The 23,429-nt window shown below is 42.5% G+C and overlaps 1 protein-coding gene across 2 annotated transcripts in view; it reads left to right on the top strand.

The window, feature by feature from the left end:
* Window positions 1-23,429, top strand: part of dpf1 (D4, zinc and double PHD fingers family 1) — a 50,204-nt gene that overhangs the window by 6,434 nt on the left and 20,341 nt on the right. Inside the window, exons 2-8 of one of the 2 annotated variants that reach the window (XM_044355287.1) lie at window positions 12,509-12,538; window positions 12,991-13,151; window positions 14,123-14,230; window positions 14,599-14,726; window positions 15,763-15,852; window positions 16,801-16,879; window positions 16,978-17,109. In XM_044355287.1, the coding sequence (XP_044211222.1) occupies window positions 12,509-12,538; window positions 12,991-13,151; window positions 14,123-14,230; window positions 14,599-14,726; window positions 15,763-15,852; window positions 16,801-16,879; window positions 16,978-17,109 (728 nt within the window). The remainder of the gene's footprint in view (window positions 1-12,508; window positions 12,539-12,990; window positions 13,152-14,122; window positions 14,231-14,598; window positions 14,727-15,762; window positions 15,853-16,800; window positions 16,880-16,977; window positions 17,110-23,429) is intronic. The other variant, XM_044355288.1, reaches the window with a different exon arrangement.

Genomic DNA, 23,429 nt, shown 5'->3' with positions numbered 1-23,429 from the left:
CCTCTAGGGGGAGCCCTCTGTTTCTCTTTTAGTCGGAGAACAAGCTAATTGGTGTGGTTAATTGCACCGTAACCAGAAACTGCTGCCGGCAGTGAATGTGTTTGTGTGTGTGTGTGTGTTTAAGTTTTAGTGTGGATGCAACACCAGGCTGAGACTCAGTATGTGCTGAAGTGGACTGCTTCTGCTGGATGGGACTTGAGGGATCACCCAGAGATTCAGACAATAGCTTACCCAGGGTGGGCCTGGTGGGGTGGCTGTGCTTTTTAGGAAGGCTGTATGTCTACTGTCTGTCAGCAGCGCATGTGTGTGTGTGTGTGTGTGTGTGCTCCAAGTGATACCAGTTTCTACGGTGTTTTCATGGAGGCCTCTCCCTCCCTGCTGTTTGCTTAGTGCAGGCTGAGGCAGACTGCTCAGTGTGGGCTTCAGGATTCATACTCACATACACACACAAACACACACACTACAAGCTCCAGGCATTCTCATTCCCTTTCTTCATCTAATCTTGATTTGGTGTGTATGTCTGTGACGGGAGGTTTATGTTATTGTCTTTACTGTATGTGCAAACATGTATTTCTTTGTTATATTTCTGCATGCATATTAGTGTATGTCCTCCTTGCTGTGCCTAAAGACTGTTTGTACAAGCGTGAATTTGGTAGCATACACTGGTGCGCCCATGTGTGCGCACATGTATGCAGCACGCATGTACAGAGGTGTCCTTTGTGTTGTTTTTGTGCCCTTGCACAGTGCAGGTCTGTGTGATTGTCATTTCTGTCATGTCTGCCTGGACATTTTTGGTAGTCAGCTCCAGTTTGTTGGAGAGTTGGCACCATGCAGTTAATTACTAAAGCTGCTAGTATTTCTCTCCGGGGGTGACATGCAAGCCAAAATTCTGGGGGTGGGGTGCACAATTAGAGCGGGGGGCATGGGGGTCCTACCCCAGAAAAAAAAAGAAAATGATGATGCAATTTTCTGCAATTTGACATATATAGGACTTTGGGGGAATTATTTTAAAACTTCACTAAATAAGTTTTTGTGACTCAGTAACATCCCACTTTATATTAGGGTAAATGTTGTATATTTATTTAAAGATTTTCATGTCAATTATTTGTCTTGTTACAGTTAATGAAAATGACACTCACTTATTCAGTCGCTCCTACACTGCTGCCACTTTTCTTGAAAAAGAGCTAAATCTTGTCTGCTTCACCCCAAAATTTTAAGGGGCATAAATTCACATAAAATGACTATATCCACAATGCAAATTTAATTTAGAGAAAATAGATAATAAAGCCACAGATGAAATGAATCTGCCAACATGGTAACAGTTGTATTTTCAAACACAATGCAAAGGAAGCAGCATGAGTACAGATGAGCCTGTGCTGACATCCCATAGCAGCGTCTGCTTCATTGCCAATAAAAGCTCAGACTGAGCAGTAGTAACCTATTTTTCAAACTGCTTGAAAAATCCATCATCACCACTAGCAAGTACAAGTACATATAACCTGTAATCACACCTACACACACTGATATAACTAGGGAGAGAGAGAGGGGGGAAGCAAAAATAGCCAAGTGTAGGATTTTCTTGCCTAACTAAAATCTGTCTGCAAGACTCCAAAAGGAATCTCTAACTCTCCCCAAGTTCACTTCCTTGGTTCTCTCTGCCTCGACTGCAATGACCATCAGATCAGTCATCCTTTCTCGCAACATCGTGGTCTGTGGTCTGCTCTTTCACAAGTCACGACTAGCTAGTGAGCCAGAAGGCTAAACAACCAGATTGACGGATGGCTACTAGCTTTAGCTGGTACTAGCCAACCATCTCGCAAGGCAAACTATTCTGATATTTCTAAAATGCAATTGTGTATAACTAATTGCATTTCATTTTCACACATTTGAAAAAGGGGATTGATGCTCTACTAACCACTTCAACAACACACCGTTAAGCTAGTAGCTAGTAGCCTAGCCCCAGCAAACACTGACACTGACATTTGAGCGTTCAATCAAGACGTCACGTTATAGTTCAAAACTACTTCCAAAATGGAAGCTGCGCCGACATCTGTGATGTTACCTGGCCGTCGGCTGGACAGGCAAATATTGCTAGCTACATAGGTAATCGTTTATTTTAGCTAAATCCCACATCCATTGGCCAGTTAATTATATTTACAGTAATTATTTTCATATTCCTCAACCCACAACCCAATCCCAATTCAATTTCCAATTTGATTCAATATCGATTCCGTTTTTTATATTTCAGTTACAATACAAATTTTATAAAATGATCATAACTAAATATTGTAAAAAATTAATAAAAAAAAATCTAGATATTCTAGATAATCTGAATGTTGATAATATGGCAAAAATGAAAATGACAGAAAGTGTAAGATTTCACTCTGAACATGTTATGGTTCTGTTCACAGTCTGACTCTGTGTCCCTAGCTATTCTCCACCACTCCTCCAGAGGCCCTCAGACTTTTTTGCCTTTTTCTTTGGACTGGGCTGAGTGGCAGAAAACTGTTTTGAGTTGTATCTTTAAAGACTTTTGGCATGATATCATTTAAGTTGCCTTTATTAGTGAGACTGTATTCATTGTGTTTCTGGGTTTTTGGTTTTCTGTTTGCTCTGGTTTTTTCCTCCTGTGTTCATGTACTCCTCCTCAGGCTGCTCTTCCCCTCACACCTACCTTGCATTCAGTCTTGTTAGCCCTGCCCTGCTCCCCGTGTCTTCCCCAGCCAATCAGCTCCCAGCCTGCCCTTGTGTCTTGCCACCTGTTCCTTGTTGTTTCATTAGTTCAGTTTGTATTTAAGTCCTGGTTTTCAGTTCAGTATTGTTGGCTCCTTTGTTCAGTTTGCTCTGTTTTTGCTGCATTCTGTTTCAGTTTTGCTTTGACCTGCCAGCTTTGTTTATGCCTGCACAAGTCTTAAATAAAGAAGTTATTCTTCAGCCTCGCTCAGCCTGCAGTTTCCTGCATTTGGGTCCACCTGCTCCGTTCCACCTAACAGAATGATTGGTTTGCCTTCTGTTTGTGTGTGTGTGTGTGTGTGTGTGTGTGTGTGTGTGTGTTGGTGTAAAATTAGGATTCAGCTTTCATTCATAGGATGTGTGGTTTGATGATGGGCAGTTTGGTTTCTCGATGCCTCTCTCTGTGGTCTGTGTTTTCAGCAACCTGCGCGGCCACAGGCCAGAGTGGTATAGCTGTTATAACTTCTCCCTCTACCTAGAGGAAAAATCCTCTGTGCTGACATCTGTATAGCTGAGCCTTTCTTCCTTGTCAATGTTAAAGGAACAGTTCAACATTTTGGGAAATACGCTTATTTTCTTTCTTGCAGGGAGTTAGATGAAATCATTAATGGCGCTCTAAACTGTGCAGTAAATATGAAGCTACAACCAGCAACCAGTTAGCTTAGCTTAGCACAAAGACTTGAAACAGGGGAACAGCTAGCCTGGCTCTGTACAAAAACCTATTTAAACAAACAAGATATAACATGTTAATTAGTGAGCTTTGGAGGGGCTGGCAGCTGCATTTTGTTACCTTTGTACAGAGCGAGAGTGGTATCAATCTTCTCATCTAACTCTTGGCAAGAAAACAAATAAGCATATTTACAACAAAATGTCAAACTATTCTTTTAAGTCTCTGCTACATTGCCACATGTAAAACTGACCAGCATTTAGCTGATGCTTTGATGCTTTCTATTTACATTTTGACAAGTTGTTCAAGAACTCAGTATTATCAGGGTGTCCCTTGCTGAATTACCAGGGAAGGGCTGGCACAAAAGTATAACTTTTTTGTATTTCCCTCTTTGCACAGATATGCATTTATTTAGAGTAACCATATTTTTATTTTGAGCAACATACACATGTCCTCTACCAATATCATTCTTTTTTTATTTTTCATTTTGGATAAATGCGTTGGACGCAATTAGACCAGAAATTGACATTGCGCATTGCTGCTTTTGGCCCTCTCTGTTGGGACGAAAGAAACACAAGCATGGGACAAAAGTAACGGTTGGATAAATCGACCACAAAACAAGTAAGTACTTAATATTCTGGCATATAACGCTCATTAATGCTTCAGTTAGTCATCCAAGCAAATAACTATATTACTCTCAAATCAGTTTATCATTAAATGTTGCTATTGTATGAAATTAGTCCAATGCATCAAACTCACCTTAGTGCATAATCACCATTTCTCCTATTAATAACATTGGATTGGAATTTAAGATGTTTAAACTGTCACAAATCCTTACCCATCATGTGCACTCCATCTCCAAATCATGCATTTCTCTTTTTTATGAACAGCAAGAACAGTCAAACCAAACCGACCAGCAACTTCACTTGAAGTAAGTTGTTTCAGGTAATGTTTTTTCTTAGGCTCTGTCCACAAGACATTTTGACTTGTCATAGAGGGTTAATCAGGTGTAGCTATATAGAATAATGAATTATTTTTTAATGGTTACACCTGTGTTTATCCATTTATGACATGTCAAAATGTCTGCAGTGATAAGGGTCCATTATCCTATCAATGTCAGTAGGATATAGGCCTAGACACAAAGATAATCAATTAAATAAATGGACCAGTAAGGCCTCACTCAAGGCAAGTTATTCCAGAGAACTTTTGTTTTTTAACCTATTAACCTATTAATATCAGTTGTGTAGACACAAAGATAATCAATTAAGTAAAACTGATCAACTGACTTTTGTTTTTTAACCTATTAACCTATTAATATCAGTTGTGTAGACACAAAGATAATCAATTAAGTAAAACTGATCAACTGACATTTTTCAGTCACTTGTTTAGAACATGAGCCTACATTAAAAACTAATACATAATAGCCTTGAACAATGGATGGTGCACAAACATGTCTATGTCGTATGTGATCCACCCTCTAACGGGCTTTGCTATTGGTTTACCCTACGAGGCTCCGCCTTGGCACCTGAGAAATGTCTTGCACTCACCGCCCATTTGGGGTGTAGCAACCGCGTAACACCCTCTACCTATAAAGCCCAGTGCACTCGCTGCTCATCTCCATTTTCACTCAGCCACTTTTGAGAATGAATCATCACCTGCGAACTTCATTTCACCATCCAGTGTCGCAGAAGAAGTCATCATGTCTACTAGCAAGTCCTGCATCTTGTATGCCTCACCTATGCCACTGGCAAATTCTTACGAATCCTGTTTCTGCTGCCTGGGTTGGTGGCACCAGGCTGGGGGTGACGCTTTCTTCACCTGCCTTGCGCGCCCCCAAGAGGAACTCAAGTGGCGACACAATTTCACCGAGTCCGTCTGGTCCCTCCATGCTAGCCCGGTGCCAGTGGTGGAGAACACAACGACTTGGTCCAAACCATGGGATGAATACGATGAGGAGGATGAATGTCACATCTATGAGGAGGAAGACCCTGCTTCCCTATTTAAAGATGATGACCTGCCAGCAGCCCACCGCTATCTGCTTGACAACCTGCCCTGCCTGTTTGCCTTGGCCCCTGTCAGGATGGTGACCCCGCTGCCACCACAGCCTCCCTCCAAGGCTGCTACTGAGGATTTCACCACAGGCCTCCTGGCCTAGCCATGCGGGAAGCCTCGCCCTTGTGTTGTCATTGCCAAAATGGTGCCCATCTTTGGCTATGCGCAGCATGAGTGGGCGACTCCGCTGTCTGCTAAGCCCCCAGTGGTGACTTACAGTCCGGATTCCACTGTTGAGGGCTGGGAGTGGGAAAGGGGAGTGCCTCCCCTCTGCCTCCCTTTGGCCGGGAGGGTGGCCATTGCTCCTGTCTGAGAGGGACAATGTAATGGCCAGCTTCCTCCCAGAGCCCTCTCTGGTTCTCCCTGATGGCAACCGACAACCCCCCCCCCCCGCTGGGGGTGGATACGCTAGTCCACCCAGTTTGGCCCCCTGGCCTGCTATATGTCTTCTCACCCCTTTGACTGATGATGCAGCTACACCACAGGGCCTGGACACAGCATCCATCCATGGTAGTCATGGCACCAGAGAGTCTGGGTGTCAGGTAGTTCCTGGACCTTCGCCTCAGGTTTTAACCAAGAGCTAAACCTGTGTGCCGACTCTTCACAGAACACGCACTGCACCCAAACTTTACCTGGCCTGGAGGAGATGAAGTCACACCACAAACAAGGCATTCTGATTCTTTACCTGCATGAGGAAGACCACTTCCTTGCTTGGTAGGCTTGACAGGCTCTTTCTGTCTGCTTCCACTGCTTCCATCCACTTTGCCTTATCCTCCCACAAGACTTACTTCACAGGGGTGTCAGTGAGGATGGCGGTTGATCTTTTTCTCCCCCTTCTCTGCTCCTTTCAAGGTCCAGCCATGGGGAAAGGCTGGAGCACCTCTGGACTGAAGTGTTCATCTTGAGCCTCAGCAGTGGAGTGGAAAGGACTGGCTGAGATGAGTGATGTGGTTGGTGCTGGTTCATCCTGGGCAAGTGGTGCTGGCTCCACAGTGGTTGATGGAGCAGGTCTATCCATCACATTAGCAGGTGAGAAATCTCACTGAAGATGTTAAGAGATAAAGGGCCAAATTCCTGTACACCTGAAGCCAGCTGCTGTGTTGGATAGTCTTGCAGCAGATGGAAGCGCTGTTGCCACAATACCTGGTAAGTCATAAATAGTATTGGGTTTTCCAGGATTTCCCAACATCCAGCAATCCATAGCTGTGTTGATGTATCTTTTCAGGGGGCTGAAAAGACTGTGATCGAGGGGTTGGTACTAGTGGGAGCAGTGGGGGTGGGGAGGTGGGGAGTAGTAGCACTACACTGTTGGCTCTGCAATACTCGATGCCTTCCAGCAAGAGGTGTCACAAAGTGCTTCAGGAATGTCAGGAAATCATTTTCCTGCATCCACCCTGACCCACTGCATAAGCCAATGCTGCCTGTGGGCCCATCACAGACAAAGTGGTCGTGGGAAATCTTGTGAGGAAACACAAAGTGGGGTGGTATGCTGTTACCCTGAATGTTGACCGCTAATGCCATGGTGACTAAAGTCCCTCTCTCCACAGATGTGATTGCTCCAAACTGCTTCATTCCTAAGCAGGCAATTATTTTTTTGGGCTCTTGAACAGTGACTGTGCTGGTCTCATCAACATTCCACACATCTTTTGCTTGGAAACAATGGTGGTCCAGGACTTTGGACAGGTTTGAGAAAAAGGTTGACACATTATTTGGATTGTAGCTTATCGCCCCCGAAAGGCTGGTGGCCTGAGGATGATGAATGGAAAGATGGGGATTCTGCTCTAGGAAGCCAGTGAACCAGTTCTTCCCAGTCATCTAGTGGGCATCCCAGGTCTTCGGATAACTGATACATTCATGCCTCTTGGCCAGCTGGTAGGCAAGCCTACAAACCTGAGGACATTAAAGGGCCACAATGAATTATTAACATTTTTGACCCATGAACTATATGTATTTTTGAACCTAGTTATCTCAACTTATTAATTATTTATGCATTTGACAATATTTTTTAACCTATGAACTGTAATATCTATTTATTGTTTTTAACTTGTGACTTTAAGTCAATCAATCAATTACTTATGAATTTGCATGAACTTAGGCTAATTTATGAATGATTATGAACTTTGTCATTGAATTCTGAAGACATGAAATTGATTTCATATTTGGTATTGTGTTATTGTAGCCCTGTAACTTGGTGCATGTGCAATGCTGACCCTGTTTTTTTCTCACACACCATGAGCCTTAGCAATAAAGCCTGACATTCTCTAACATGAACTGTCACAATTATCTAAGCTTACCTCATGAGGACTCAGCCCATAGTACATATCTGCAGCCTTTAGCAGATAATCTCTGAGCCTACCCTCTTGCTCCTCAGAGAACTCCCTATTGTGAGCCCTGTAACCTGGAGCATGTGCAGCGCTGTCCTCATTTTTCCTCTTTACATGTCTGTATAAGGTGGTGGTGCATACTCCATGAGCCTTAGCAGCACCTCTTACAGACTCTCCCTCAGATAAAACAGCTTGACATGCTCTAGCATACACATCTGGACTGGTTGGACCTCTGTTGTTCTTCCTCACCCTACCCCTAGGCAATTCCTGCAAACATAAAGAGTAAAGAAATACATCTTTAATACAGTAATAGCGTGACAAAAGTAACACCATGTTACTTTTGTCCCCCCATGTCTCCGTCAACTTTATCCTGGTTAGCACCAAAGATGGGCTAGCATGATAAATTAAACCTTCAGTGATACTTAGCCTACAGATAGGTCTACAGGTTTACAATTTTCAACAAATAAACATTAAAAACAGTAAACACTTCTGTTTTGTATTTTTTACTAACGAAACTGATCAGATTGAGCTGATTTTTGGCTGCAGACTCAATGCCGGGGTGTACCTCGTGTGTACTTGCATGTGTCTGACTTCTGTGTTACAAGAGAAAAGGTCGGTGTTGCAACGGTCCCCCTGATACTTTTGTCCCAGCCCTCCCCTATTTTACTTAGTAAAATGGCAAGCAGATGAGATAGCATTTGAGAGAATGTTTGCTGATCACGCCCTTTGCCATCCCCACAATGCAATGTTAAACTGAATCAAATCTGAGAGCAGAAGATTATTAATTTCAATCAATAAATGTTGTCTGCTTTTTCTCTGATGGGTATTTGCAGCTGATTTAGAGCTTTTATGGTGCAGAAAAATGTGTTTGCAGCCCTCTCTTAAATGACAGAGAACTCAAAGATGAAGAGTTATTAGTGAGCCACGTCCTTGAAGAGGAACGAGCTTTTCACAGGTCACCCTGCTCTGTCACTCACTCTACCTTCTTCGCTCTTTGTCCATCATCTGTCTGACTTTTTGTCTATCCCTTCTCTCCTTGTCTATTTGTATTTCTGCCTCTCCTTCTGTTTTCTCCCCCTTCTCTCTCTCTCTATACCGCTACTGCCTTTCTCATTCCCTCTTTCCTTCTCTCTTTCTTCACGCTTCTTCCTCTCTTTGAGTATCTCCCTCTCAGCCTCCACTTCTAGTCCTTCAGCTCCTCTCGTGTACAAGCCTCCAAATGTGCAAACAGTCATGCAGCTCCCCTATCACAATATGAGATTGGGAGCACCCAAATTGAAAGAAGCCATTTTCTACAGCCGTCAACTTATTATCGAGGGGGGACCAACTTATTCCAATACCTCTAAAGGCAGCGGAGGAGAGAGGGATGGAGGTGATGGAGGGATGGTGGAGAGTGGATTTGAAGTGAGAGGGTGGTGAGGGAGGAGGTGGACGGGGAGCTCAGTGGTGAGCTGTTTTACATTTTGAATGTTTTCTTTTTTTCACTCAGTCTCTCTCTCTCTCTCTGGTATTTCAGTTTGGTCACTGGTGTAGCCTTGAAGTCTAAGTCTTTTATTCACCATGTTCCACTTAATATTTAAAAAAAAAAACAGCATGTAAGGGTTTCTGGGCCTCTGCTTTTTTCAATGTATGTGGGTGTTTCAGCACTCCTTAGTATGTGTATGTTTTTATTCTCCCTCCTCATGACTATTTATATGCAAACAGCAGGTATAGTTGTGATGATTTTGATGGCTGCCTCTCAGATGACCAGCCTTCTGGTGGTACAAACTCTTATATGAAATTCAGGCATTTAGGTATTGCTTTTATCCGTAGCACCTTATGATTGGTGAGCAGGTCAGGGGCTCTGGATCTAACTCTGCTATTTTTTGGACAGACCTCTATTCCACTGCACTCTTCATACACAGCACTAAAACAAAGTGAAATGAGGAGAAGAAAAGTTTTGGTGATGCACCTCCAATGCAGCCATAAAATACTCTAATGGTCAAATGCACAACCAATTGCAGGCGCTGAGCCGTAAAGGAGCATACAGTATTATCTTCGACAGTGAAGAAAGCAGCTCGGTCCCAACGACACATTAATGGACATGAGTGCAGCATGCCCCACATATTGTAGCCCTGATCACATCCTTTAAATGTCATACGTCTAGCGTTGGCCCGCGAGATTGCAGAACTGGTTTAGGAGGTTTTGAAGATGCCAGACACAAGCTGTCAGACCTCACCAGCATCTGCTGCATCTGATGGTAGAGTTGAATTTGTCCTTATTTCCAACCAGGACAGTTGATTCTACTTGACATTTTCACAATAGGATCTTTTCTTCCCCATCTTCCTTTATGTGAAGAAAAAACTGTTTTAATCCAGCTTTTAAGGACATTAAACTTGAAAATAGTTTTCTTTTTGTTCGAGCGTCTAGTCAAAAAGTCATATCTTTTCAAACATAATTTTGTTTTTATTCCACTCAATGATGAATATGTGCTCATTTTTATTCTTTTACAGTGTGTTGTGGTTTAATTAATCTAATTAGCAGATATCTCAAAAACTATTTAACAAATTTCTGCAAAATTTTGGCCTTGGGCCTAGAAAGAACTGAAGCATTTCCATTTCAGCTTACAACCCCCACATGTGTATTTTCTTGGATTCCTTGGATCAAGATGAATCTTTCAGCACATGCAATGCTTTAAGAGTTAGTTTGAAATTTAGAATTTTTTTGCAAACCTATCCTTTGATCAACAAATTTAATCTGTCCTTTACTAAACTTGGTACATGATGGATGGGAAAAAAGTTTTAAAATTTGTTTTTTGATATGCCATACTGCCATTGTTTACCCCCTTTTTTAAGGGTCAAACTGCAGCAACATGAATACTAGCAACACTAATATTACAGGTTTTCTCCTCTTGCTTATACCTATTTTCTGCATATAAGCACAATTTTCAAAACACATACCTCTTATATCTCATCTCTAAACTTGCTCTGCACAACACTAAACACATTTCAACAATTGCACTCTCACTGCAAAATTCAAAAACAGTTATTTACATGTATTTGTGTAATGAAAAATCAATAACTCAGTAGTGTTAAACTCTCAGCACACTACAAGTAAAGTGATCCTACAATGAATTCATCAAAAAGAAGCGTTTTATAGTACGTCTAAAAGGTTTTTCATAAAGTCAAACTTTCTTACAAATCATGTTGTGTGTAGTGTTTTGGTGTTTCATCTGTTCTGTAATACACTATATATCTTCTCTCTGTGCCTGTCTATCAGTGCTCTGACCATCAGCCTGGGACATTTACCTGTCAAAACTTCAGAATACAGTAGAATATCTACAATCATAACCTGTGAACTTTACTTCATTCCAGCATCTATCTGTTGGATTTACTGTAGCTTCTCCATCTGATCACCAGTAATGGAAGACAAGGGAAGTGAGTGTGTGTGGTTTGATGGTGGCAGGCCATTATGGTTAGAGTGTGTTGGGTTGAGGCATGTGTGTTTAAAGATGAAGTAGTAATAAGTGATTGTGCTAAAAATTTTGGAACGAGTGTTTACTGTATTGGTAACAGCGTTTTATTCTGGTGGGCCAGTGTCACATGGGGGTGGAGCAGGTGAGCCCAAGTGCTGACACTCAGAGATAAGGAGGCAGGGACACGGTTGGACAAGGTATTTATTGCAAGGAGGGAGGAAATGGGATGTAGGCCTGGGGAGGATTGGACTGGAAGCTGGGAATGTAGGGCTAAGGATTGGGCTGGAAGCTGGGAACCTCAGGGTGAGGCTTGGGCTTGGAGTTGGGAATGTGGGGCTGAGGCTTGCGGGACTGTGGGGAACAAGAAACGGATGGGAGTCAGAGCAGACGGGACTGCAGGGAACAGGAGACAGGGTTAGACCAGGAACACAGGCAACAACAAGATTACAGGATAAATGCAGGAGAAATAGACTGACTGAGCAGAGGCTACGATCTGACAGTGTGGATCTGACAGGGCTGAGTATGAGTAGAGGTCTTGATTATGGAGCAGGTTGCAGCCACTGGGAAAGTGGCAACAGGTAGGGAGACGCGGGAATCGTGACAGACAATATGAAATTTAGTGATATGGGTGCGTATTTTGGGGAAACGTACATGCAGTTTGTAACTTTGCATTTGTGGTTAAGCAATGGAGAAAAAACATAATTTATGATTAGACCCACAAGTTCTTTTGTTGCCTCTTTGTGCAGTTGCAGTCAAATTTTGATGACAGAACCACAACATCTTCTCTGGGTGTTCCTGCAAAAGGCTGCATAAACCAAATTAAACAAATCTTTACTAGCGCCAGCACTGCACTGTTTTTGTGAAGGTGCCGTTGGCCCAGCTCTGTAGCACTGTAGCTCTGTGTGTGTATGTGTGTGTAGCTCTAGTTTTGTGTGTTCTGTATCTACTGTCTGTAGAGCAGAGTGACCTTGATGTCTGCACTCAGCAGGAAGACACAAGAGAGGAGCGATTAACAGGAGAGAGACAAAGAGAAGGGAGGGAAATGCAAAGAAAGATGAAAATGGGAAAAGAAGTGTGGGAAGAAATGGACAGAGTGTAAAAGTTAAACATACACCCAAAAACAAGGAGAAGTGAAAGCGAGAGTGAAGGAAAGATGTTGAAAAAGAAGCCAAGCGAACGGTGGAGGGGAGAGAGGAAGTAGGGTGGGGTTGAGGAGTGACTCACCACACATCCGTTGGTTTTTTTTTTCTTCTACTTCTTTTCTTCTTCTCCCTACAGGCAATCTGGAGGTGCAGTCATCAAGAACAGGTAAGAGCGAGTATGAGACATTGAGGGGAGAGGAGGGAGGAACAAAGAGAAGAATATTACACTGAATGTTAATTAAACTCACACTCGTACAGGTGAGAAAATACAGCGCATACATTGTCCTCACAGTGAAAAATGTGTCACAGACTCTTTCACTGTGCTGCGTGTGTGTGTGTGTGTGTGTGTGTGTGTGTGTGTGTGTAGTGGCCAGCTCATCTGCTGCGCCCCAGGTTAATAGGACTGTTCATCATCTACACACACACATAAAAACCTGCCCTACACTTGTCCATGAAAGTCCACTTGAAGCCCCTCCTCTCTCGACTAACACACATACAAGCATGCCTGCGTGTGTTTGCCATCTTATTTTGCTGCTGATGTTTGACTTTCTGTATTCCTTCTTTGTCCTTCACCTGTGACCCACACACACTCCCTCCCTCCTCCCTATTGTCTCTCAGTCTTGGTGAGGAGTTCTACAAGGAGGCCATTGAACACTGTCGCAGCTACAATGCCCGTCTGTGCGCCGAGCGCTCCATGCGTCTCCCCTTCCTGGACTCCCAGACCGGTGTGGCTCAGAGCAACTGTTACATCTGGATGGAGAAGAACCACCGTGGGCCAGGTGTGTGTGTGTGCCTGTGTGTAAGGTGTGTGTTTGATACCTGGACATGATAAATGATGGTGGGTGGCTGGCTGAAGCTGGAGGAGCGCTCCTCCTTATTGGTGTGTGCGTTGTTTTTGCCAGCTGTTGTGCCACACAAATGATTCTCACCAGTCATTTTATCCCGCGGCTTCCTTCCTTCCTCTGCTCTGCTTGTTTCTGTATCACTTTCCTTCCTCTCTCCTCTTTTTCATTTCCTCATTCTCTTCTCGAGACCTCTGTCTACCTTTCTCAACTTTTTTTTTTTTTTTTAACTTTCCCCAAAGGGTGTTTCCTCATTGCTTTCTGTTTCTCTGTAACATCAGTGTGTTTTGGCAGTGAATCAGACACCCCTGTAGGCGATGATACGCCGCTGGCACCAACTATTCCACAGAGAATACATTTATGTATGTGTGTTTGTGTGTGTGTGTGCATGAGTGTGTTAACGATCTGAGTTTGTAGGATGCGTCTAGTTTCTGCCAGTACAATGTTTTTGTTTGCTTGTCACTTTTAGTTGGATTCAAGTAGAACAGAACCGATCAGAAGTGAAAATTCAAATGATTTGTATGATTTTTTTAAAAAAATTTCAGGTTCATTTCTATTCTGTTTTTCTTTTCCGTTAATTAACTTCAGTTATTTTTAATGGTTAACTGTTCATCAAAAAAACATCACCCTAAATTATTCCAAAACCAACAAAAAGTAGTTTATATTTAAAAACCTCATCAATAATGATAAATTATTTGCTTTGGAAACGTGTTCAGTACCACAATAGCATCCAGTCATTTCTGTCTTTTAAAATGTAAAACAGCAGTGTAGACATACTTTCAAATCTCCTAGCACATCAAACTTCATCTATTTATTTATCTAATCATCCATTTTTTTCATGTACTCATTAATGAATAAATCATGGTAATGTGTCCTACAACTGAGCTGTGTTTCCGTCTGTGTTTCAGGTCATGCTCCAGGTCAGTTGTACACATATCCCGCTCGCTGCTGGCGCAAGAAGAGACGGCTAAACATCCTGGAGGACCCACGGCTTGTACCGATTGAGTTCAAGATCGGTAAGGAGAAGGAGGAAAATACCGGCTTGTGTTTGTATCCTAATTCACATGTATAGTCACAGTTGGCAAAACTCACTATACAGTATGTTTATCTCATTTACTGACGTTCTACAGCAGGCACATGAAGAGAAAACTCTGAAAGGAAAATTTAGACATTCCTCCGCAAGCAACACACTCAGTCATGTAATATTTTAGACAAATTGCAGATGATTTCTTCAGCTGCCGTACACTGCAGAGGCTGACGTCCTTTTTTGCCTCAGTGAACCAGCCAAATATTGCTTCCTCAGGGCTCTGTCAGCTCCACTGTGCATGTCAGCGTGAATGTGAGATCTCCGCTGTTTTCTGATTGCGATTCTCTTGTTCTCCAGACTACGAGGCCTCTCTAAAGAAGGAAGGGGGTATCCCAGATGGTCCCGTGTTGGAGTCGCTGCTTGCCGGGGAAACCCTGGACAAGAAGGTAGAAACCAAGGAAGAAGAGCCAATGAGCGAGTGTCAGGTGAGACTCGCGTCTCTCTTTCTTCCCCGTCTCTCATTTAATCTCTTTCTCTGTGTCTTTCCCTCAGCTCTTTGTTTTTCTGTATGTCTTGTTCTTGTTTTCTTATGTCAGGCTCTTTTTATCTATGTGTTTGTTTTTCTTTGTCTGTCTCTGCCTTTGTCTCTCTTGGAGTGTGTGTTCTGGCGGTGACACAGGCTCCCGCAGCTCTGACAACTCCCTCCTGGCACATAGCTCATGTGTGTGTGTGTGCTGACGATTGTGTGTGTGATTGCATTGCAGCCAGTGTTTTTGGACCAACTTTAGGAATGTTAACATTAGAGGAAAGTCCATCGACTGTACCTCTTTGTTGTTTGTCATCCTTCATACAGTGTGTTGCACTCAGTAACTTCTGAACCAAAACTTAATGCCCATCCGGCTGAGTATTTCACCAGCTAGAGGCCGTTGCTTTCAAAGATGGACAGCTAATCAATCAGCAGTTTTGTGAATGGCACTCAGAGTGGCCCTTTAAGAACTAGAAAAGTGTTCGGGGCCTCTAATCCAGGGTTTCCCTTGACTCCAGCCCAGCTTGAGGCTCACCCAGGCCGGCATGGCTTTCTCACTCTTTTGTGTCATTTCTCCACATCCACACCTCCCTTACTGTCATTTTTATAGATTATATGTATTTACTTTTGGCATTGACTGCAAACACGTTTATGTTTTTAATATAAAGCTGGCGTTTCTTACACTAAGGAAAAAAATATGTGAAAGGTTCCTTGTCTCAAGTTCATTGAGGAAGGATTTGTTGTAAATCGATATGTTTATTGTAATAATATGATGACATATTTAGCTATGATTTGTGTTAATGGCTCTGTTCTTAAAGGTTTTTTTTTCCTAAACTGGATTAGACAAACACCTACAAAAGCAGCAGTACAATTTCATTTCACCCATGGGTCCATGCAGGTCTAAAGCAGACAGAGGCTGAGATAATTGAGAGAAAGGAAAGGAAACTAACCTGTCTGACGATCCATCTGTCTCTCACTCTATACCTCCCCCTTAGAAGTTGCTGGTGGGGGATTTCCCTCATGAGCTGGATGTGGACGAGATGGAGGAAGATGTCCCGAAGCGCAAGAACCGTACCAAAGCACGGGTAAGACAAGGATGATATTTCATAGTTTATTTCTTCTTTCCCTGGTAATTTTATACTGAACTAACAAGCCAGGAAACACATTGTTTCGCTGTCAATGTAGAAAAGTGAAGCCAATGAAGTTGACAAAAATGACTCAGATCAAGCAGATCTTAAAGTTCAGTATCTTTCTCATCAGGCACAGAACACAAACAGATATTCTCATGTCAAAGACTGAAAGGGAGCCGTTTGCTAAATTTTTCAGAACAGTTATTACCTGAAAGTCATCACTTCATGATGGAAAAATCTATCTACTAATCATCTACAGAAATGTCACTTTTATATAATCCCAGGTCTGAGTTTACGATAGATATGATTTATCGTATTTCATATAGTATGTCTGACTTGTGTTCCAGACTCAGTAATGAAATGTCATCTGACAAACGAACAGTTAACTGGGAATAAATGCAAACACATCCAGAGATTAAAATCATGCTGAGACGACCTTTTATTTTTTTACAACCTTGATTAGATCAGATGTTTTTTATCTCTTTCTTTTTGGGCATCCTATGGGAAGATAATCAAGTGTTAACAATGTATTTTAAAAATCATCACACACACACGCACACACAGACAAACGCTGACACACTGACACGCAGACACCAGGGTTGCTAATTGGAGCTGTTGCTCCCCTGCTAGGTGTCATCAGCCCCCTCCTGCTGGAAGTGGAGCTTTTACACTGAGAACAGATGATTAGAATGCAAACGTGTGTGTGTGTGTGTAGATGCGTGAAGTCTTTTTATTGTGTACGCGCGTGTATAGACTTGCAAAGACAAGAGTGGAAGATCAAACTTTCCCTGTGTATCTTACATGTGTGGTTTTGCATGTGACTGTCGTGCTGCAGTCTGAGTTTTCACAAGTTTGTGTGTTCGTGTGTGTGTGTGTGTGTGTGTGTGTGTGTGTGTTCTGCAGGCCTACGGTGTCGGGGGCATGAGGAAGCGACAAGAGCCACCCGCCATTGAAGACAGAGACAAGCCTTACGTCTGTGACAGTGAGCATTGCCACATTGTTTCTTTATTCCTGTTTCTCCCGTGCACTTTTATTCTTACACTTATACTCTCCCTGTGTGTGTGTGTGTGTGTGTTCCAGTCTGTGGAAAGCGCTATAAGAACCGCCCAGGGCTGAGTTACCATTACACTCACACACACCTGGCAGATGAGGAGGGTGAAGAAGACTCAGAGCGACACACGCTACCCTTCCAGCGCAAGAACAACCACAAGCGTGAGTGTGCTGCCTGAATATTAAATTGATTTACGTTGTCTTGTCATTCATCATCTTCCATGTGGAGTGTTTTACACTTACAGGACTAATATGTGGTTTAGGTTTAGCAGTTTCATGGCCATTCCCACAATCCTTAATAATCAGAATATTATCAAGAACTATTGATCGTCCTGGAGTTCCTCTTGCAGCATCATAGATAGCTACAGTGCTGACTGCTGACCGAGCCAAATCCAAAGTGTGCACTTGTGTGGATGAGAGATAAGATTTCTCCCAGCGGAGCACTGGGTTGAGCTGATTTCTTCAGCTCTCTCGGATTCCCTTGTCAGGGTTGCAGCTGATCAAAACAGGTCACCGGAAGTCATCTGACCTGGCCTCTCCACCCAACTCCTGACCTGGGGGGTTAACCAAAGGATCACGCTGGCTGGAACTGACGTGTCAGTTATAACTGGGAATTTTATTTGATGCTATTGATGTTTAAATAACACTTAAAAGCCTAAAAAGAACAAGAGAAAGAGAAAATAGAAGCTCAGTTAGTTACTGACATAATGCAAGTGTACTTCTATTGTTTGAAGCTACAGGAGATTAATCTGTGAAAGCACTCTCATGAATGGGGACAAACAAGGGTTAGTCAGTTTTTGATCTGATGGAAAGGTGCATTGTCACACTTTCATCTGTTGTTTGACATGTCAATAGCCAGAATATGTGACTCCAGTTCTCTTGACAGTTGCATATGGTGCCGCAACATTTGCATTGTTGCCCCAAGGCTAATTTGGCCTGAGGGTAATTTTACCTTTTTTTCATAGCATTTAACACTTCACTGTCTGGTCTGCTGTGCAGGACTGAAGTCACTTCTTGTGAGTCAGTTTGAACACAGAATACGCTGCCTGCCAGCAGTGAATGGTGATAATAATGCACAAAAAAGGGCTGAGGTAACTATTTACATATGTGGCAAGTATAATACAGAATAAAATACTGACTTCACATTACAGTTAAACAATCAGTTATTGGTCTTATTTTGACAGTGTAAAGGTAAACTCAGTCAGTCAACACCTATCAGAGTTAATGTAACGCTCCACACTCCTTACACAGCTGCTGCAAAGACACCTCAGCTCATAGAGAGAACAAACACCTCTTCAATCAAAACTCATCAACACCAGTCTTACTCTCTCCAACACATTTTACATTTACATTTTAGCTTCTTCTGTATGCACACAGTATGGCTGCAGCTTTTAATGGCTTAATGAGTATCCATTAATGTGCTGGTACCATGAGGTAGTTATAATGAAGACACACGGCATCGCTGGCTAATGCCTCCAGCACTTCTTTCCAGACAGTGTAGACATGTATGTAGATGCAGAACGGCAGGGACCCAGATGTTTTTGTTATGAAGAGGCATATTGTAGACTGTCAAATAGCAAGTATTTCCACTAACTCACCTAAGATTTGGATGGATGCAAGACATCATGCATTTTACTTTGTCACAACAATAAATAATTAGCACAGAGGATCACTGTTGTTGTCATAAGGAGCACACTATTCAGTATAGATTTTGCATGAAGACAACAGCCCAGTATCCAATGAATTATGTCCATATTTGATTCTGCACCTCACAATATTATGTCCAGTGTAGTGTGAACTAGAGAGGTGGAATGCTGGTTCATGTCCCGCCACAGATCTGCAATATTGTTTACCTTTTCATTAACTGAAAATATTTACAAAGATTGAAGAAAACGAGAACTTTAAAAATGTTAGTAATTAACAAAAAAAAAAACATTGTCATTGAATGTAATCCAGGGTTTTGCAGGTCTGAAGGCCCACATGAAGAGTGTCATCGCCTTGTGAAGGAAGAGTTTAATCTGCAAAGCCCTCATTTTATAGACATTAAAGTTCCCCTCCAGACATTTTTTAAGATGTCTAAAAATACTCTGCTTTGAAGAATAATTTGTGTAATATAGTTTTTTCACAAAAAAGGTTCAGTTACCGCATTCAGATCCTTAAAAAGACATTTCCTCCTTCTCCCTCACTGAGAAATTCAGGATTTCTGAATATCCACATTTTTTCATTTCAAAAGTTTTACTGCTGGACGCAAGATGTCACCTACTTCACTGAAAACTCCATTCTCAGTGTTTGTGCTCTGAAGGCTTCAGGTTTCCACATCGCACTTGTTTAAGTTGCTTACTGGACCACGTCTGGCTCCAAATTAGTTGTAATGTCACAAATCTTGCTTGTAGGCCCGCCCCCTTAAACTCAGATTTAAGGCCAATGCAGAAAAAACTCTTTTTGGCAGATGAATGTAAAAACAGCCTTTTAATGTCAAACTCTTTTGAGTGGAGGAGGGGGGACTTTAAACATGTTCAAACAAGTTTCCCTCCTCTTTGCTCACAGCAAACATTTTGACTTGTAGCATCAACAGCACAGGTGTAAATAAGATTAATGATGGCTCTGTTCCATTTAGGTTCTCCAATAAACCAGCATGTACAAACCAGGTTGTGGCACTGCATGGAGCAATTTAATGGAATATGTTCATTATACTAGTTATTACTTACACCTGTGTTTGACAAGTCATAATGCCCTTCATGAAACATGTCTCATGTACATCTGACTCATGTGCATTTACTCACTTTGAATATCAGTGTGGATTTCACCTCCTGCCGCATCATTCCCTGTGGGACCTTTGGCTTATATTCAATAAGATGAACTACTGGAAGTAAGTATGAGAGTTATTGAGTATTGGCAGACTTCCTGAAGCTGTAAAGCGGCCTGTTGCAAAACCTGGAGGGACTTAAATTTGTACAGGCAATTAAACAGTAGAGCAAGATTGTCCAAAGATCACCAGTGCAGTAAAAATCATTAAATCGTGGCGTATGCATAGCAGCACTGTGGATCGTAGGAAAACCTGAGACTGCAGATAGCGCAGGGCTACAAACATTCTACTAAAGGTAACACAGGTGGTATAAGAGAGCAATAAATGCCAGAGAACAACAAGTCAAGCAAATATTTAGGTTTCTATGAACAGGTCATGAATCAGACCTCAAACCTCCACTCTGTCAGCGGCAGCATCCACACTAACCACAGTGCTACTGTCTTTGTTTCTTTGTGGCTATTTATTTTCACCCTCAGGGCCAGTTTTCTATCAGCATGTGGTTTTGCTCATTGTTGTCTTCTGTCTGTGTGTTTTGTTTGCTTTTGAGCACTTCTTTTAAGGACAATAGAATGCATTTATCCTGCGGGAGACTGCATTTTGGTCAGTAATCGTCAGTAAAATGGCTACAGTTGTTCACACTCAAAACACCAAGAGAAATGGCTGTGGACATTTGAAAAGGGAGTGCAGACGATTCATTCACGTCCTTTGTTCCTCCCAGTCTTAAAACAAGCAATTGGCTTAGAATAGAACACAGATAAACACACAAAAACACACATATCCACCTTATCTGTGTATGCTGCACTGCAACAATGTCCACACTGAAACTATGCTGCATCTCAGTTAATTGGCAGTGTGTGTTTTTAAATTGGCCTGTCTGACAGAACAGACTGGCCCAGTATATGTGTGTATGTGTGTGTGTGGTGTGTGTGTATATGTGTGTGTGTGTGTGTGTGTGTGTGTGTGTGTGTGTGTGTGTTTGTGTGTGTGGCCATTCTGCAGTCTTAGGTCTCTCCAGTGGAGGAGAGCAAGAGAGACAGCATTTGAATCGTTTAATATCCCCCATCACTCCCTCCCAAACAGTCAGTAATCACACACAGCACACACACACACACACACACACACACACACACACACACACACATACACACACGGCCTCAGAAAATGCAATCTTCTCTGCTGAAATGAAAAAGGAAGCTTAGCCTTTTTGGTTGCACTGTATGTGTGTATTTGTGTGCGCGTGCAAGTGCACATGCATTTGCAAGGCTCTGTGAGTGTGTACATACATGTGAGTGTGGATGCGTTAATGTGTGTGCGTACGTGCCATTATAGCTTTCCCAATCTGCTGGGTGTCATGGAAGAGACTCCACCACCCTTCGGTATATTGCCACATATGTAATAATATTAATATGGCTCCCCCAAATGAGAGCAACTCTGCATGCATAATTCATACTATATTCAGGCTCCAAAAGCTGTCTAGACGCTATAGTATGTATGAATGTATGCAGCATCCACAACACAAAACACACAGAAACTAATCACCAAAACTAGAAAAGTCTGTCTTTCCTGCACCTCCGCTCGCTACCTATTTTGATAAATGACAGATTATTCCACCAGGAGATGACATTTTCCTTCCCTCTCTTTCTCTTTGTCCATCTTTCACTGTTTTCCTCTGCGCTCCTCTTCTTCATCCTCACTTAACCTCCTCCTCTCTCCTCCCTCTCTGCCTCCCCGCTCTCCATTCTCTGCTTATTTTGCTTCATCTATCATCGAGCTTTGGGTTTTCTTTTCATTTATTTCTTTGTTTGATGTCTTCACTCCCCCGGATCACCACCACCACCAAAATCAACCACCACCACTAAACCTCCTCGTATATATAGACCCCAGCCAATAAAGTGTTTACTCAAAATCAGCAGCACCATTAAAATTCAAGACTGCACCACATACTATATATATATATATTTTACTCTTCTTCTACTTATTTTCCCCCAAACAGGAGTAGAGGTGGCTGAAGGTGGAGGGAGGGAAGGAGAATAGGTTGTGGGGTGCGAGGGGGGGGCTCTGTTGGCACTGATGTGATGGTGGGAGGGGTGGAGGTAGAAGGCGGAGAGGAGGAGGCTGAGGAGAAGTGAATGAATAAGGGGGATGTTTACTTTAGAGGTCGGCCCTGCAGTGTCCACCTGAAAATTGGTTTTGTTGGTAACGGAGAGAGAGAAAGAGATGGAAGGAGGTAGATGAGAAAGAGAGAAAGTAGAGTGAAATAGTGAAATAGCAGGAATAAGATCAATAGATTGCAGGATGAACACAGACTCAGACTGAGAAACAGCAACTGTGAATTAATGAGAGAAAGAGAGAGAGAGGCAGAGAGAGAGAAATAGAGATGCAGAGAGGGGGAGGGAGGGAGGATAGTTGTCATTAAATCCCCCCTCTCAAATCAGAACTGAGATTCAGAGGCCACTTTATCTGGACGGACAGACGGTCCTACGGTGTGGAGCAGCAGGGACGCCGCTCTCTCTGTGTGTGTGTGTGTGTGTGTGTTTGTTTGAAAATGCACACAGCACACACGCGTGCACACACATGTTTCTTTTGGTGTGTCTGTGCTTCTGTGTGCCACTGAGTCGTGTGAATGTGCTGTATGGGCAATCATGCCCAACTTTGAGTGTGTACGTGTGTGTATGTGTGTGTATGTGTGACATGTAATTGAGCCCTTTGAAGGTCAGCGTCCCTCTGTTCCTACTCACCATTGTTGGTTGTTTTTTTTTTTCCCCCTCCAGTTTTTTTTGCCTTTTGTCTCAAAATGGCCTCCTCCTGCTGTCTGCAGACAGAGGAGTGAAGGACGAATTTTGATCAACCAACATCAATATAAAACAACACTGAATACCTAAAATGGCCACTCCTCACTCTGTGTCTGTTGTCACTCCATATGTGCAACACTGCTTGTTGTTTTTTTCCTCTGCATCTACCTTTCTATCTGCCTTTCTCTTCCTAATAACAGCGAAGGTGCTGTTGTGTTTATTGCTTTAGCTGTTACATTGCCATTTATAGCGGTGTCACCGGGCAGATCCAGATGTGTCTCTCTGCTGGGACTCAAGTCTTTGTCACTTCACTGAGTCTTGTAAGCTGCTAAGTCTCTGCATCTAATGCTGTTTGCCACCAAAACTTCCCGAATTCTGACTGTGATTTCTGGGGACAAAGTAGCGCAATGAGTTGTGACTTAATGTGTGATGTGTTGTTATTTAGTCCGTGTGATAAATTGTTAAATGGAAGTCACCCTTTGTTCTGAATGTCCTCAATGTTTCAGTACAATTCTGATGATTTGGAGCATCATCTTTGCTATAAAATGTAATCATCAATGATGAGATTTGAAGAATGGAGGATGCCAAAGTTTGCCAAATTGCCCAAAACTCTTATGTTTAATGAGTCTCTCCACTGGGCTTCAGTGGCGTGTGCAGAGGTGTAATTGTATGTAAATGAACATATGTGTGCCTGCATCTATGTGTCTTTGTGTGCCTACGCACAGCAACACCTGTAAAATTGGCTGTGTGTCTCATATTTACAGTAGAAACTTTCCCGATGTTCCTTCCTGTCGCTTTAAATAATATTTTTCAGGCCGATTATGTTTCCCTCTTAGGACACATGTTCAGTTTTAATTTCCTGTTCTCTGATGCCAAGACATGTA

This window comes from Thunnus albacares, chromosome 6, assembly GCF_914725855.1.
Source record: "Thunnus albacares chromosome 6, fThuAlb1.1, whole genome shotgun sequence".
Classification (NCBI taxonomy): Eukaryota; Metazoa; Chordata; class Actinopteri; order Scombriformes; family Scombridae; genus Thunnus; species Thunnus albacares.
This window is presented reverse-complemented; position numbering and strand designations above follow the sequence as displayed.